Source organism: Oryzias latipes, chromosome 16 (genome assembly GCF_053564925.1).
Source record: "Oryzias latipes strain Hd-rR chromosome 16, Olatipes_Hd-rR_3.1".
NCBI lineage: Eukaryota > Metazoa > Chordata > Actinopteri > Beloniformes > Adrianichthyidae > Oryzias > Oryzias latipes.
Genome location: NC_136252.1, coordinates 13,532,306 through 13,548,080, shown reverse-complemented (window position 1 = coordinate 13,548,080; position 15,775 = coordinate 13,532,306). Strand labels below are relative to the sequence as shown.

The 15,775-nt window shown below is 42.8% G+C and overlaps 1 protein-coding gene, 1 long non-coding RNA gene and 1 pseudogene across 3 annotated transcripts in view; 1 reads left to right on the top strand and 2 right to left on the bottom strand.

Moving 5' to 3' along the window:
- LOC144984577 (uncharacterized) overlaps window positions 1-7,458 on the bottom strand; it is a 42,868-nt gene extending 35,410 nt beyond the window's left edge. The window contains exon 1 of the long non-coding RNA XR_013648375.1: window positions 7,375-7,458. This is a non-coding gene — a long non-coding RNA (uncharacterized LOC144984577). The remainder of the gene's footprint in view (window positions 1-7,374) is intronic.
- Window positions 1,138-5,138, bottom strand: LOC144984575 (uncharacterized). The gene is made up of 2 exons (XM_078933482.1): window positions 4,995-5,138; window positions 1,138-4,920 (listed from the first exon to the last, which is right to left on the bottom strand). The coding sequence occupies exons 1-2, from the start codon at window positions 5,037-5,039 to the stop codon at window positions 1,288-1,290; spliced, it is 3,678 nt and encodes a 1,225-aa protein (XP_078789608.1). The 5' UTR covers window positions 5,040-5,138; the 3' UTR covers window positions 1,138-1,287.
- Window positions 6,984-14,752, top strand: LOC144984574 (uncharacterized; annotated as a pseudogene). Its single transcript, XR_013648372.1, has 9 exons — window positions 6,984-7,276; window positions 7,947-10,968; window positions 11,901-12,519; window positions 12,601-12,813; window positions 12,915-13,006; window positions 13,075-13,401; window positions 13,483-13,672; window positions 14,096-14,217; window positions 14,454-14,752. The product of XR_013648372.1 is annotated as an uncharacterized LOC144984574 (transcript).
- Window positions 14,753-15,775: the final 1,023 nt, after the last annotated feature.

The window sequence follows — 15,775 nt, the reverse complement described above, 5'->3', positions numbered from 1 at the left end:
GCATCTCTGCTCAGTCTGCTGCCCCTGCGACCCGGTTCCGGATAAGCAGATGAAGATGGATGGAAAAAAAAAAAGTCTCTTCGAACAAAAGTTGGTTTATCAGAAGGTTACCTAAAGTCGGGCAAATCTGGTAAAAATGTTGTTGATATATTTGTGTTTGACCTGCTTCTCTCTTATTTTTTTAATTGTGCAGTATACTAGGGAGGTGCATAGGCTGCCGGATGTTCTCGGGGTCCTTCAGGGTCCTTGGACCAATGATGACGTCACACTATCTGATTGGCTGTAAATTGCCACGACGTCGCCGTTTTTTTTTTTTTTTTACTTTTTTGACAATTGAGGTATCATACATTAAATAACGAACAATAACAATGTAATCAACATTACATCGAAGATCAATCATCACTGCCAAACATAACACATTAACATAGAAAATAAAGAATAGAAGGGAAAAAAAGAAACAATGAACATAACACACAAATAGATAATAGATAAGTAAAATAAAGGAACATGTAACCAATCTAAATAGTCTAATATAAGTTAGGGGTACTCGTGAAGTTTGTATTTCTGAACAAAACTAAGCAATTTCAAGCCATTCTTTTTCATATTGTGGTGGACCGAGCAGTAGAAGGCAAGGACAGCAAACAATTTTATCAAAAATATTTAAATTTATTTTTCTAAATGTGTAAATGGGCAAAAATGAGCCCTTAAAAGAGGTCCAAGCAACAAAGTTAACTCAAGTTTTTAAATGTAACAGAGGACAACTGAACAGACAAACCAACATAATTAAACTGACCTCCTAATTGGAAACACAAGGGAACATATATAGTGGCTGATCAAACCAACTAGACACACAAGGGGGAACTTAAAATGACTAAGACAAAATACATCAAACAAACTAAACTAAAGTCCAACATGTGATAAATTAACATACACAATGAATGAAACTAAGGAGCATCAAAATGGAAACTAAAGTAAAGAAACACAGAAAGAGTTCCTTGTCCACTGGGCGATGGTTCAGTCCAATTAGCTGCCTGCTGAATATAAGGCCTCTGCTGACTGGGATGCATTCTTGTGTCAGGCCTGACTTGATTTTGCAGCAGCAGATGGCAGCAGCAGCAACAATGGTTCCCCTTAGCACTGGTAACTCAAACAAACCATCAAATTATAAAAAAGTAAACTGAAGCATGCTAATAAATGTTATCAAATGTGTGTGTTATGTTTGAAAAAGAAATCCAAAGGTATATGCACAAATAAAGTGAACAGATATGTAGGGTGTGGTGCAGGATGTTACTGCCCTGATGGGGTGGCAGTGTAGGCAGCCACCACACTCCCCTCCCCTTCGGAGCCTTCATCAGGAGCACGAGAGAGATAGTCTGCGGTGATGTTGTCTCTCCCTGGGATGTAGTTCACCTTGTATCTGTAGGGCTGCATGGCGAGGTACCATCTCGTTATCCGGGCATTAGTGTCCTTCATCTTCTCCAGCCATTGCAGAGCCCTGTGGTCGGTCTCCAAGGTGAACTCTCTACCTAAGAGATAGTATTTGAAAGAGTCCATAGCCCATTTGACTGCCAGCGCCTCTTTTTCGACAGTGGAGTAGTGGATTTCTCTGGGGAGTAGCTTTCGGCTTATGTAAGCCACAGGATGTCGATCGTCAGACGTGTACTGTAGAAGCACAGCTCCAATGCCTCTTTGAGATGCGTCGGTTTGCAAAATGAAAGGTTTATTAAAATCTGGACTGTGCAGTATGGGGTCCTTACTCAATGATTGCTGAATGTCCCGAAATGCTGTCACAGACTCCGTAGTCCACCTGATTTTGTTTGGACATCTCGAGCCGGTCATGTCGGTCAACGGAGCTGCACGGGCTGAAAAGCTTGGAATAAACTTGTGATAAAATCCCGCTAATCCAAGAAAAGACCTTAGCTGCTTTCTTGTCTGTGGTAGAGGGCAGGATTCAATCGCCTTTACTTTGTTGACTTGCGGTTTGATCAACCCACCTCCAATAGTGTAACCAAGGTACTCCGTTTCCCTCCGGGCAAAAGCACACTTTGCTGGATTGATGGTTAACCCCGCAGCATGCAGGCACTCCAGAACCTTCTTCAGATGTCTTAGATGTTCCTCCCAGGTGGCACTGTAAACCACAATATCATCAAGATATGCACAAGCACAGTCTTTTAGGCCACCGAGTACCTGATCCATAAGTCGCTGGAAAGTTGCAGGGGCACCGTGCAACCCAAACGGAAGAACTGTAAACTGAAAGAGCCCCCAGGGTGTCCGAAAAGCAGTCAGTTCCTGGGACCGCTCTGTAAGGGGAACCTGCCAATAACCCTTACAAAGGTCAATAGTTGTTAAAAACTTTGCCTTTCCCAGACACTCAATGAGATTGTCAATTCTGGGGGTTGGATAGGAATCAAATTTTGACACAGAATTTAGATAGCGAAAATCTATGCAAAATCTGATGGTTCCATCCTTCTTGGGGACCAACACAACTGGATGACACCACTCGCTTTTCGAAGGCTTGATGATCCCGAGGGACAGCATGTGATCAACCTCTTCCTTTAGCGGACCCAGTAGACGCTCTGGTACTCTGTAACTCATGCGCCTAACTGTAGCCTGCTCCTTTAGCACAATGTCATGGTGCACCAAGTTTGTGCATCCTGGATATTCCTGGAAGACCCTGGAATCAATCAATGCTTTCACCTGAGCTTGTTGGTTTTCAGAAAGATGGTTTAAATCCAAGGTGGTGGGCATTGATGATGGCAGAAATTCATCCACTTCGTCCTCCTCACTGACATCTCTGATCAGCAGTCCCATGGCATCGTCTGCAGTCCTGGAAACCCATTCTTTGAGAAGGTTTACGTGCAATACACGACTGGACTGTTTGTGACCTGGGGTGGAAACCTGATATGTTGTAGCCCCAAGTTTCTTTTGGACCACAAAGGGGCCTTGCCATTTGGCTAGCAACTTACTGTCACTTGTGGGTAGCATTACTAGGACTTTTTGACCTGGCAGGAAACTTCTCTGGCGTGCTTTTTGATCATACCAGCTCTTCTGGCGTCTCTGTGCATCAGCCATGTGGGCCTGTGCTAACTCGCTCATCCTCTGCAGCTTTTCTCTCATTTGAATAACATACTGAATGGCATTAACAGGTTCTCCTCTGCCCTGCTCTCCTTCCCAGGTTTCTCTTAAGAGGGTCAGGGGTCCCCTTACTTCATGTCCATAAAGTAATTCAAAGGGGGAGAACCCTGTTGAAGCCTGGGGTACCTCTCTGTAGGCGAAGAGGAGATAAGGCAGCCACTGATCCCAATCAGACCCGGTTTCATTGACGAACTTACGAAGCATTTGCTTAAGCGTCTGATTAAAGCGTTCAGTCAACCCGTCCGTCTGTGGATGATAAGGAGTGGTCCGCAGATTCCTCACACCCAGGAGCTGATAAACCTGCTTAAGCAAGTTAGACATGAAGTTAGTACCTCGGTCTGTCAAAATTTCTCGGGGGAAACCCACTCTGGAGAAGAACTGAACCAGAGAGAATGCCACAGCTTTTGCTTTCACACATTTCAGTGGAAACACCTCTGGGTACTTTGTGGCATAATCTGTGATGACTAGCATGTAGCGGTTTCCAGCTTTACTTTTCTCCACTGGTCCCACTACATCCATGCCAAGGCGTTCAAACGGAGTGCCAATAATTGGGAGAGGCTGGAGTGGAGCTTTGGTGGTACATTTCAGTGAGGTTTTCTGGCACTGAGGGCAACTCTGACAGTAATGTTGGATGTCTGTACGTAAGCCAGGCCAGTAGAAGTGTTTCATCACACGTGCAGTTGTTTTTTGCTTCCCTAGGTGGCCAGCCCACGGTATGGTGTGGCCTAGGCTGAGTACTACATCTCGAACCAACAGAGGAACCACCAGTTGCTTCACTTTACCTTGCTGGTGATAAAGAACTCCATTCTCCACCAGATACTCCCTCTTCGACTCCTCAGCCATTTCTGCTGCTTTTACAAAACAAGACGACAAAGTTGGATCATTTTGTTGCATTTCAACAATGTTAGATGGCAACTTGAACCCTAAACCCACTTCTGGAGTTGCTTCAACGGGCGGATCTACCATAGTTAGTTTAAATTTCTCTTGCCTTTTCTGACTACGCGTTTTGCGAGACTTCCCGGGTTTTGTCTCAAGCTCAGCATCATAGAAAGGTAAAGCGCAGAGAAGTGGCAGATTCGCATCTGTATTTTTAGCTTGAGCTCTCGTAACCGCAACAGCACTTCCTCTTGTGTCCAACAGGTCATAAAGAACTGGCAGGTCATGACCCAAAACAACTGGGAAAGGAAGGTCATCAACAACTCCTACTTTCAGAAGATACATCTGTCCTTGAATTTCCAAGTAGAGATCAGCAGTAGGATAAAGTCTTTTATCACCATGTACACAGCAGATGGAAACTGTCTCTTGAGTGGAAACAAGGTTGACTGGTACATGTTGTCGATGAATTAAAGTCTGTGTACTGCCAGTGTCAATCAGTGCATTGCAACATTTCCCATTCACTTTAACAGTGGTCATTTTAATAGGCTGGTTAGCTAGACTTTCCAAAGCATGGCTCTGATATGGAACAAAACACATCCGAGTGAGCTTTGCTGAATTTCTTGGGCAAAGGGGTTTAATATGTCCTTCCTGCCCACACAAATAGCAGATTGGTGGTTTATTGGAAGATTTTGCTGGTTTACTCATCTGATCATCCTGCACAGGCATTCTCGGTGTTCCTGGAGCCAGTCTGTGGTGGTGGTGTTGTGGGGCTGTTGGCCTGCGTGAGTCTTTTATACCCTTCCATTGCAGGTTGCTCCATGGTACATTTTTCTTGCGAGCAGCCACAAACACCTCTGCCAGTGTTGCGGCTTCAGCTGCTGATTTAGGCCCATGTTCTTTTATCCAGACCTGAAGCTCAGGAGACATCATTCTTAAGTATTGTTCCATAATGATTATCTCACCAATTTCTTTTACCGTTTTACCTCTGGGTTGAATCCACTTATCATAGAGTTCTTTGAGACGGGCATAAAGCTCCTTGGGACTTTCGTCGGGGCCCACTTCCAAGGAACGAAATCTGTCGGTAAGACTCAGGGCTGATGTCATATTTATGCAAGATTGCAGTTTTAACTTTTTCATAGTTCAAAGAATCATCGACATCCATGTTAACATAGGCACTTCTGGCCTTACCAGTGAGCAGTGGGATGAGGCGGAAAACCCAGTCTGACTCCACCCACTTGCACGCTGTTGCTATGCGTTCAAAAGTTATTAGGAAATGTTCAATGTCATCGTTTTCTGTTAGCTTTTCTAACCTGGAATCCATAGAGAAGCGAGGGTGAGTGGTTACTTGCTGTGCCCCTGCTGTCTGATGTACGGCCTCTGGCAGCCGATCATCTGAACCAGACTCCTCTGTTGGATCAGGGGCTGATGAGGTGTAATCAGGAACAGGTGACGTCCGGGCCTGCACCTCCATCTGCAAAAGTTGGAACTGATGCTGCAGGCCTTTTAGCCTGTGTTCCTGCTGCTTTGCTTCCTCCTGGAGTCTCATTTCTCTGGCTTCCTGTTGTCCCATGAAGGCCTGGAGAATACTAGTGAGATGTTGTAATGTTGGCTCTTCACCCTCAGTACCTGTACCAGCTCCTGAAGCTCCAGCCTCCTCCTCTTCTCCATTGTCCATGTTGGCAGTGCTGTAGTCCTTATGTTCAATGCGTGTTCTTGTAGTCCTTCCTCCTCGTTGCATGGCTCACAAAAAAAAAATTTCAGGGGATTGCCGGGGGGGAAGAGGAAAAAAAAAAAAAAAAAAAAAAAACTGTCCTTAAACTGCTGATCCCGCTTCTGACACCATTATGTGGTGGACCGAGCAGTAGAAGGCAAGGACAGCAAACAATTTTATCAAAAATATTTAAATTTATTTTTCTAAATGTGTAAATGGGCAAAAATGGGCCCTTAAAAGAGGTCCAAGCAACAAAGTTAACTCAAGTTTTTAAATGTAACAGAGGACAACTGAACAGACAAACCAACATAATTAAACTGACCTCCTAATTGGAAACACAAGGGAACATATATAGTGGCTGATCAAACCAACTAGACACACAAGGGGGAACTTAAAATGACTAAGACAAAATACATCAAACAAACTAAACTAAAGTCCAACATGTGATAAATTAACATACACAATGAATGAAACTAAGGAGCATCAAAATGGAAACTAAAGTAAAGAAACACAGAAAGAGTTCCTTGTCCACTGGGCGATGGTTCAGTCCAATTAGCTGCCTGCTGAATATAAGGCCTCTGCTGACTGGGATGCATTCTTGTGTCAGGCCTGACTTGATTTTGCAGCAGCAGATGGCAGCAGCAGCAACAATGGTTCCCCTTAGCACTGGTAACTCAAACAAACCATCAAATTATAAAAAAGTAAACTGAAGCATGCTAATAAATGTTATCAAATGTGTGTGTTATGTTTGAAAAAGAAATCCAAAGGTATATGCACAAATAAAGTGAACAGATATGTAGGGTGTGGTGCAGGATGTTACTGCCCTGATGGGGTGGCAGTGTAGGCAGCCACCACACATATAATGAAGTGATTGAAAGTAAAAACAGAGCTCTTTATGAAATGTTACAAAAAGTAGTTTGGTCTTCAAAAATTTATTTTTGTGTATATAAAATTTTTCTTGCAATATCAGGATATTAAGAACTGTATTTTCTGGTCTATTATATGATACCACACCGAATAGAATTTTTTTTGAGTGTAAATAAACTGGCACTGCAATTTTGGAAGAATACCAAAAGCAGAACTCATCCCAGAATGTTTTTATAATTCCACAGTTAAAGAATAAATGATCCACCGTCTCAATGTCATTCAAACAAAAACTGCAGTCATTCTCTTCAAACCCAAAACAAATCCTTTAAAATTCCTTAGATGGGTACGACGTCGCTAAGTAGTAAACGCTAAACGTAAAATCGCTGTAGATGTTGCTGTAGGGTGACGTCATCATTGGTCGAAGGACCCCCAAAGGACCCCGAGAACCTGTGAAAGTCTTTGCCACAACAGTGAGCTTGACTACACGCGAGGCTGCAGGACCAGTCTCTGTTCAAACGAACATAACTTTCTCGAGTGATCGTCTAAAGTTGGGCAAATCTTTTAAAAACTTACTCGACATATTTGTCGTTTTACTTCCTTCCCATTTCTTTTTTGACCGTGCAGTATTACTACCTAAATTTTTCGGCAAAAACTTCGGTTGTCAGAAACCACTTCGCATATTTTAAGGTGAGTATCTTGAATTATAATGTTGCCACTAAATTATTTTTATATGTGTTTTATTCATCTCCTGCAAATTCCATGACAAAATTCAAGTCTGCAAATACCTTTTTTAACTATGGAAGTGCGCGTTGTGAATGTCCGCCGCCTCCGCCATGATGGAAATTCTCTGTTTAAAGGGCTCACAATACTCTTTCGTAATTCTGTTATTTTCTATAATCGCCATGTAAAATCAGCTTGAACTTACTTTTAAGACTTATTTTTACGAATCAACAACAGTTAAATGTTATTTTAACGTTGGATTACTGAGATTTAAGTAGATTGATTTTAGGCCTTCACAGAGGTTTAGATTGGAGTCTCATGGTCACGTGGTCGGTTTCTAGCAAGGCGATTTGCTTCTACCGTTGTTTACAATCATACAGGAGCACATGTAACTGAGTAAATGCCAGGAAGACGTTGTATTTTTATTTATTTAAAAAAAAAACCCTAATCAAGAACTTTAAAAAATATATTATTTTTAATAATTATTTTTATAATTTTTTATTTTTCAGACTGTAAAATTTTTCTTTTCTTTTCATTTTTTAAAAAATCTTAAGTCATCATGTGTTTTCACATTTGATTTCTATGTAAAATTGGATCTGCCATTAGTTATTAATATTTTATCTTTCTGTGCTTTCAGAGCTTAACAGCATGCCTCCAAAGAAGCCTGGGTTAGTAGTTGAATTTATTGCTGAGAAGTATGGCAACATCCCAGATGCTCCACCATTGAGGAATGGGCATGTTTTACACATTTTCTTCCAGCAAAAGCGTAAAATTACTCACACCATTCAGCAAATATCCAAGATCTTAGGATCAAATGTTGTTGTGAAACCATGGCAGATTAATTATTTGCTGAAAGAAACAATAAGAAAATACCAACATTTCACACGTGAAAGTGACAAGCAGCATTTTCAGGATGTGTGTGACCAAGTATTTACTTTGCACACCTTAGCTCAGCCTTCTCCTCATAAGGCCCCATCAGTTTCAGATGAATCTCAATTGTCTCATCCATCTACGTCTCAGTTTGAGGTCTCATCTCCAGCCATAATGACTTTATCACCTCTAACTGTTTCGGAGCTCACTGCTGGGGAAGAATCATGCACCAGCTCCACTCAGTCACCTGCTGTATCTGTGCGAACATCACCGAGAATCGCCTTAACTCCCGAGTTCCAAAGAATCAAAAGGAGACTTTCATTTGCAGTGATGACCAAATCTGACATGAAAAAGAAATGTCGTGATTCTGTGAAGTCTTTGCAGGAGAAATTAAAATCAAGCCGTGTGCAACAAGTGAAATACCTCAACCAGGACATAAAACGTAAAAAAATGCTAATTGCCAAGAAGAATGACATGATATGTCTGTTGAGAAAAGAGATCAAAAGGGGACCCGGCATGGAACAATTAGTTTCGTTGAGGAAACAGTTGTCTTATGAGAAGAAAAAGAACTTGCAGTTAAAGAAATATCGTAAATGCAAAAAGGTTGCTGAAACTTCTGCTTCTGCGGAAAGTGATGATTCCCGGGGTCTCATTGCAGCGGAAACGGTTAATGTACAGAGTCAACGAATCAGGGAGTTAGAAAATGAGAATCTTGTTCTGCAGGAAAAGGTGGAGGCGTTGACAAATAGACAGCGTCAAATCTTTGTAAGAGAAGGTAAAATCTATCCATTTGATCTTAGAATGGTTGTTTATGATCATATTTTGAATAATGTACCCACCAGAAGTATCCCCATTCTGATTCAGAAATGGGCACAAAGGGCCGGTTTTACATTTGATACTGTACCTCATCGGGGAACTGTGGAACAAATGGTTAGAGAATTGGGTGTTGTCTCTGATTTTCAGGTTGCTGAGTTTTTGTTGAGCAACCAAGAGCTCACGTTGGGTTTTGATGCTACGACCCAGGAAGGGGTTCATGTAAATGAAATCCACTTCACTAGTGCCAGTGATTGTTTAATTATGTCCCTTGACCTCCTGCCTGGTGGCACTGCTGAAGATTACCAGCTCCATATTCAGGAGTCACTAAATAGAGTGGCAGATGTTTACACTAAAATATATGATTGTAATTTTGAAAATATCAGGAAAACTATGATTGCCAATATAAAAAATACACTGACTGATCGTAGTGCGGTTAATCACGCCACTATTTCTCAGTTAGAGGAGGCATGGGGGGTGTCATTTAATGAACTGAACTGTCATCTGCACCCGTTAGAAACCATAGCCAGATCGTGCAGGTCAACTCTGAAGGATGCTGAGACAGTCAGAGGCAGTCTGTCAGGAAACGACTGCATTGCTGGAAATATTGTTCTTGCTGTCAACAAATTTAGGTACAAAGACGGTAAAGGTGACCCTAGGGGGTTTGTTTCATTTTTAGAAAAGTCTGGATTACCTAAAGGTCTTCTACCAAGGTACAGGGGGAACAGGTTGCATGTTTTGTTTGTCATCTGTGAGCAGCTGATGTACCACTACGATTTATTCTTAAACTTCTTCTCCACAGGAACTGTTTCCTGTAGTGATTTGCAGTCTGCCTTATTGTCTGACTTTGGTTCAGCCACTGGCAAGGTAGAAATGCAAGTGCTAGGTTTAATTGGCATATTTTTGTCTGGACCTTGGATGTCAAAATTTTATACTGCTGCTGCTACTCAGACTGTGAGCCACGTTGATGGGATTGAGACTGTGAGGAATGTCATTGAAACCATCAAGACTTATGTGGAGGTTCCTTTGGAAACATTAGTCTTGAAAAAGGACGTCTTTGGTGGGGAACTGCAGGCTTCGTCAGTGCAGAAGCTCCAAATGGAGCCAGCTGATAGGTCTCTCTTTGCCACCATGATGAGTGCATGTCTGGCACAGATTGTTGTAGCACTGGAAAGGCAGTACAGTCGATATTTCAAGCTGGATATCAATGAAGTTCTCCGGAAAGAAACCGAGTCAGCCCGTTGCCACAACATTGACGCTGAGGAAGTGATGGGCATGTTCTCTGCAGCCAAAAGCCGTGCTCCGAATGCAACACTTTGTTTTATTTCGTCGAAGATAAGGGCTAAGAAGAACAGAACTTGCGACTATCTTGACAACCTTGATGCTAAGAAAAAGAATAAGCTATTGAATGTATCCATTTCTCTCGCACGACAACAGCGCTGTGTCGTTCGAAAGAAATGCTTTGAAATCAGGGACGAAATTATCCGCAGAATTGCTGTGAAGACCCAAAAAAGGGCTTCTTCTGATAAAAACAAGCTGAAGACAGCCCCAAAAAATTCCAAATTGGACCTTTCCAAAGACTTTCCCCATATTCAATATGTCAGCCAACTCCAGCGATGGAGGAGCGGCACAGGAAGCGAGCCCAAGTCTGTTTCACCAGGGCTAAGCACCGACGTCCAGGGGGTCTTGAACACCTCCCTCCCGGCCCTGTGCTCGGCCATCCAGAGGCTGAAGTCAGCTCAAGAAAACTCGGACTTGAACGAGATCCGCAGGGCAGTCGCAGAGATCTACCAGCTGGTGGAGGAGGCCTGGGTTTTACCAGCCGTTGGACGTCAGGTGGCTGAAGAAATCTGCAATAGGATCCGGCTGGATGGAGGCCTGGAGCTCCTGCTGCTGCAGCTCCAAAAGACGCCTGAGGTGGAGATCATCCATGAGTCTGCAAAACTCCTGGAGCAGATACTGACCTCAGAGAACAGGTAATATTGATAAACTTTCACCCAAAAGTTGCAAGGCAAGCAGCTACTGATACCTCTACATGACAAATGTGACTTTAAATATCAAAAACCACAGCGAATCAGCTTTCAATGTGTCGCACAGGTGGTTTGGCAAAGATTTTTACACCAGATGCCCTTCCTGACACAACTCTGTAATTTATCCAGGCTGGGGACCGGATAAAATACAAGTCTGGGGCCCCCTTGTGACTACATAGTTAGGCAGTAACTTCCCATGGACCCACACTGGAATAATCACACCCCCTTAAGAAACGAACCTTGGTTTCTCATGCAGCCAGCTGAGCCATCCAGCCACCCATAGGACGGTGGTTCTGTGGGCGAAATTGAAAAAATAAATTGTATACTATACTCACATGGACCGTGGGCTTTGATTGACATCTGACAAACTTATCTTTAGCTGTACAATGACGTTATTTGGGCTTATATATTTTTCTACTTACTTTCAAAATGGGAGGTGGCTTTCAAATCAACCCAGTACAAGCCAGTGGCCCGTATGATAACATGCTTTATCCATCTTTTTAAAAATTCATTATTTGTGGTGAAGAGAGAGCTAAGTCAGAAAGCAAAGCTCTCAATTTACTGGTTGGTCTTCGTTCCAATACTCACCTATGTGCTTTGGGCAATGACCTAAAGAACGAGGTCCCGCTCCTCCTCCACGTCGTGAGGTGCCGGCTCACGGCCTGGTAACACTTCAGAGAAAGAATTCTGGGCCAGTTTCAGGGAACATTTTTCATCAAAAAATTCTTAAAATGTTATCTTTGAGTAAAAACTTTAGCAAATGTTTCTCCTTCTTTTCTGAAACTAAACACACTGATATTTTTTTGTGTGTGATTGATGCCTTTCATTAACGCTATTTGTATTTGATGGTGTCTGATTGCAAACGGTTGTTCCAACAGGGACTATGTTGCACGCCTGGGCCTGGGAGTCATCCTCAACCTGGCTCGACAGCAAGAGGATGCTCAGCTGGCTCGCAGTGTCTCCGGCATCCTAGAGCACATGTTCAAACACACAGAGGAAACATCTGTCCACCTCATCTCCAACGGGGCCCTGGGTGCTCTCCTTTTTTGGTGTCGAGGCACAGATCCCACCGTGCTGCGCCACTGTGCCGTAGCGCTGTCAAACTGTGCCATCTACGGAGGCCACCGCTGTCAGCGGTTGATGATTGACAAGCAGGCGGCTGAGTGGCTCTTCCCTCTGGCTTTTTCTAAACAAGACGAGCTTATCCGCTTCCACGCCTGCCTGGCTGTGACCATGCTGGCTGCAAACCGAGAAATGGAGAGGGAGGTGGTGAAATCTGGGACTTTGGAGCTGGTGGAACCTTTCATTGCATCTCTGGATCTTGATGACTTTGCCTGCAGTTTATTGAACAACACCGATTGCATGCAGGGAAAGACTGCATCTGACCTCCAGCACCTCTTGCCTTTACTGGATGGCACAAGAGTGGAGGGAAAGTGCATTGCAGCCTTTTACATTTGTGTTGAGGCTAGTATCAAGTCCCGTCACCACAACATTAAGGTATGAGCGCGAGGCTCATTTACTATAGACTTAAAATTACATCTGATACCATAAATTTTGTTTTGTCTTATGTATTCAAAGATATTTCAAGAGATCGGAGCAGTTCAGAGCCTGAAAAGAATAGTCATGTACTGCACCAATGAGACAGCCTGTTCACTTTCCAAGAAAGCGCTAAGCATGATGGGAGAAGAAGTACCCAAAAGAATCTTCTCATCCGTCTCCAACTGGACAACCTGTGAAGTGCGGGTGTGGTTGCAGCAGGTTGGCTTCAGTGCTTATTGTGACCGTTTCCAGGTAAATAAGACAGGAAAATCATAAGAAAAAGGCATGGAGAACAGTAACATGTCGGAGCCCAAAGGCTAACTGGTCTGCTGGTGATGTGTGTTGCTGCACAGGAGCTTCAGGTGGATGGAGATCTCCTTCTGAACATGACGGATCAACACCTCAGCTCTGATTTGGGCATGACTGCAGGTCTCACCCGCGAGAGGTAAGACAATTGCACCTGTGTGTAAAGTTAGTGTTGTGTAAAAATGTGTTTTGTTAATCATCCTCCAGGTTTTTGCTAGAGTTACGAGTGCTGAAATCATATGCAGACTACTCCGCATGCGACCCAAACAACATGGCTGGCTGGCTGGCTGAGGTGGACCCTCGTTTCCGTCAGTACACCTACGGCATGGTCCAGGCAGGAGTCGATCGAAACACCGTCCTGAACCTCAATGATCACTACCTTCAGTATGACTGCCACATAGAAAATGAAGTCCACAGAGCAAAAATACTGTCCGCCAGCGGCAAACCATCCAAGCCATGCGACACAGACGAGCAGCCGCCAGGGCCCGACGTGTTCATCAGCTACTGCCGGACGACCGGCTCCCAGCTGGCCAGGTCAGGATTGAAAGTTGCTTTGCTTTTTTACTTGACATAAGAATAAGATGATTTAAAAGACAAACCTTTTGTCGTCTTTAGTCTTCTGAAGGTGCACCTTCAGGTCAGAGGATACAGTGTCTTTATAGACGTGGAAAACCTGGAGGCTGGCAAATTTGAGGGCAAACTGGTTCAGAGTGTGCAGCAGGCGAGGAACTTCATCCTGGTCTTGTCAGCCAACGCACTCGACAAATACATGGGAGACACTGGCATGAAGGATTGGATGCATAAGGTCAGAGGTTTTCTTTCTTTCATATGTAAATAAACATCCAAATGCTCGCCTGGACCGACCAAAAATGACACACTGTGTGAAAGACTTGATCAGACAAAATGTGAAAGTGTTCCCATTGTATGACATCACAAAAATGGTGCTAAATAACTGTCCATGAAACTAACATGTCTTGTGTATAACTGATGTCTGAATGCCTCTGAGAATGAGATCATGACCTTGATGAAGGTCTTTTGGTTCATGTTTGTGGTTTTTTTAATCTGGTCTTTAATCCTGTAACAAAGTTTTTCATTCATGAAATAGTGAGGGCAACACTCTGATTACTGCTGAAATAAGTCACCAAGCCTTGGATTTGGTGATGATTGATGCAATCTTTTTAAACATCAGATGAAACATTTTTAGTTACAAATGTCTTTTTTGTTGCAGGAAATAGTCACAGCCCTGGCTTGTAAGAAGAACATTGTTCCTGTCGTGGATAATTTCATGTGGCCTGAACCCACGGCATTACCTGAAGACATGAGACCTATGCTCAACTTCAATGGCATCAAGTGAGTATCAGAACCTTCAGTTGTTGAAATAATTGAGTTTTTTCAGCATATAAAGCAACATTTCATGTATTTTGCCAATAAATTAGAATTGTTTTAACAGATGTAATAGTTTGTTTTTGTGGTTTTATAATGGTAGTCTTTATCCATAGAACTTTAATCTGTAAAAGTAGGAAACTGTCAGATCTTCAAAATACATTTTCTTTCAATGCATTTATTTCTGCTTCTTCCTCATCCAGATGGTCTCATGAGTACCAGGAGGCCACGATTGATGAGATCCTCCGCTTCCTGAAAGAGCCAAGACCAAACTGACCATCCTGATAAGTCCAAAGAGCAGGAGAAGAAATAAGTCGACAGAAAATGCTGCAGGATAAAATACCATTTATGATGTCCCTTTCCACACATTATAGCCAAAAACTCAAATGGTTTTCCTTACTGCTAAAAACGCATGTGAAATGAAATATGTTTGGAGCTCACATAAATGCCTTGTAAATTATCCCAGTTTAAAATGTGAACACATGGAATTGAGAAAGGGAATTCAAGTACTTGTACAAACTTTATGCCTTCAATGTTATTGAAATGATACTGTTTTAAACGTATAACCAGTTGCCGTATGTACCTTTTGTATCTCAGGAAAAAAGCAGTAATAAATCAGCAGGCACCCAGAGAATCCACCAACCCTTCATTTCCCTTCAATGGTTATTGTACATGCCGCTTTCTCTTTTAACTTGTATGTACTAAATCAATCAAATCAGGTCTTAATATTACAGAAAGAATCCGCTACATTTCTTTCTGGTTCAGTCATACTTAATAAAAGAAAAACTAAAATATGGAGCCTGTTAACAAATTTCTTGGAGAACCAACCTCAGACCTCCTGTGGATGCAGGCGTTTCCATATCCTTTTGTCTCCTCATGTGTTTCATAGACACTTGATAACGTTGAGATCAGGGCTCTGTTGGGGCCATGGCATCACTTCCAGTACTAGGCCTTAATGACTCTGGATGTGTTTGAGGTCATTGTATTGCTTGGAAGTGAGCTTCGAGCAAATCATACGCCTCCCTGATGGTATTGCATGATGGATAATATATGTATACACAAATCCACCGCGAAATCTACGGGCGCCGCCATATTGGCTATCGCCATTACTGCGTGGCTGTGGACTGTGACTTACCGCTGCCCTCTATTGGATTTTCAATGAAAGCATTTCTAACGCGAATATGACAGGTGACAGGTAGATAAACAACGGCTAAGGAAAGGGAAGATTGGGTAGATGATGTCAGGCAGTGGCCAAAATTGACCGATGCAGGTAATTTAATGACAAGTTAATGTATTAAGGCATGTATTAATTGATGACAGCCATAAAACCGAACGCTATCATTACTAGCTTTGTTGCTAATATGTTCAATAGCTTGCAAACAACAAAAAAACGACTAGTTGTAGTAAAATAAATGTTTTTACAGGTATCCAGGATTATCTTATTAATTGCCTGGCATGTGATGAGCTTCAGAACGCAAACCTACAGGGCACTGATTGAAGGGCAGAATTACATGAGCTCCGGGTG

Bases quoted from the DNA above. Each gene is read 5' to 3' on its own strand.
- LOC144984575 (XM_078933482.1), bottom strand. From the start codon at position 5,039: ATGCCCGTCTCAAAGAACTCTATGATAAGTGGATTCAACCCAGAG. The intron at 4,921-4,994 runs GTAAAACGGTAA...CCTGAGCTTCAG, and splicing joins TAAGTGGATTCAACCCAGAG to GTCTGGATAAAAGAACATGG.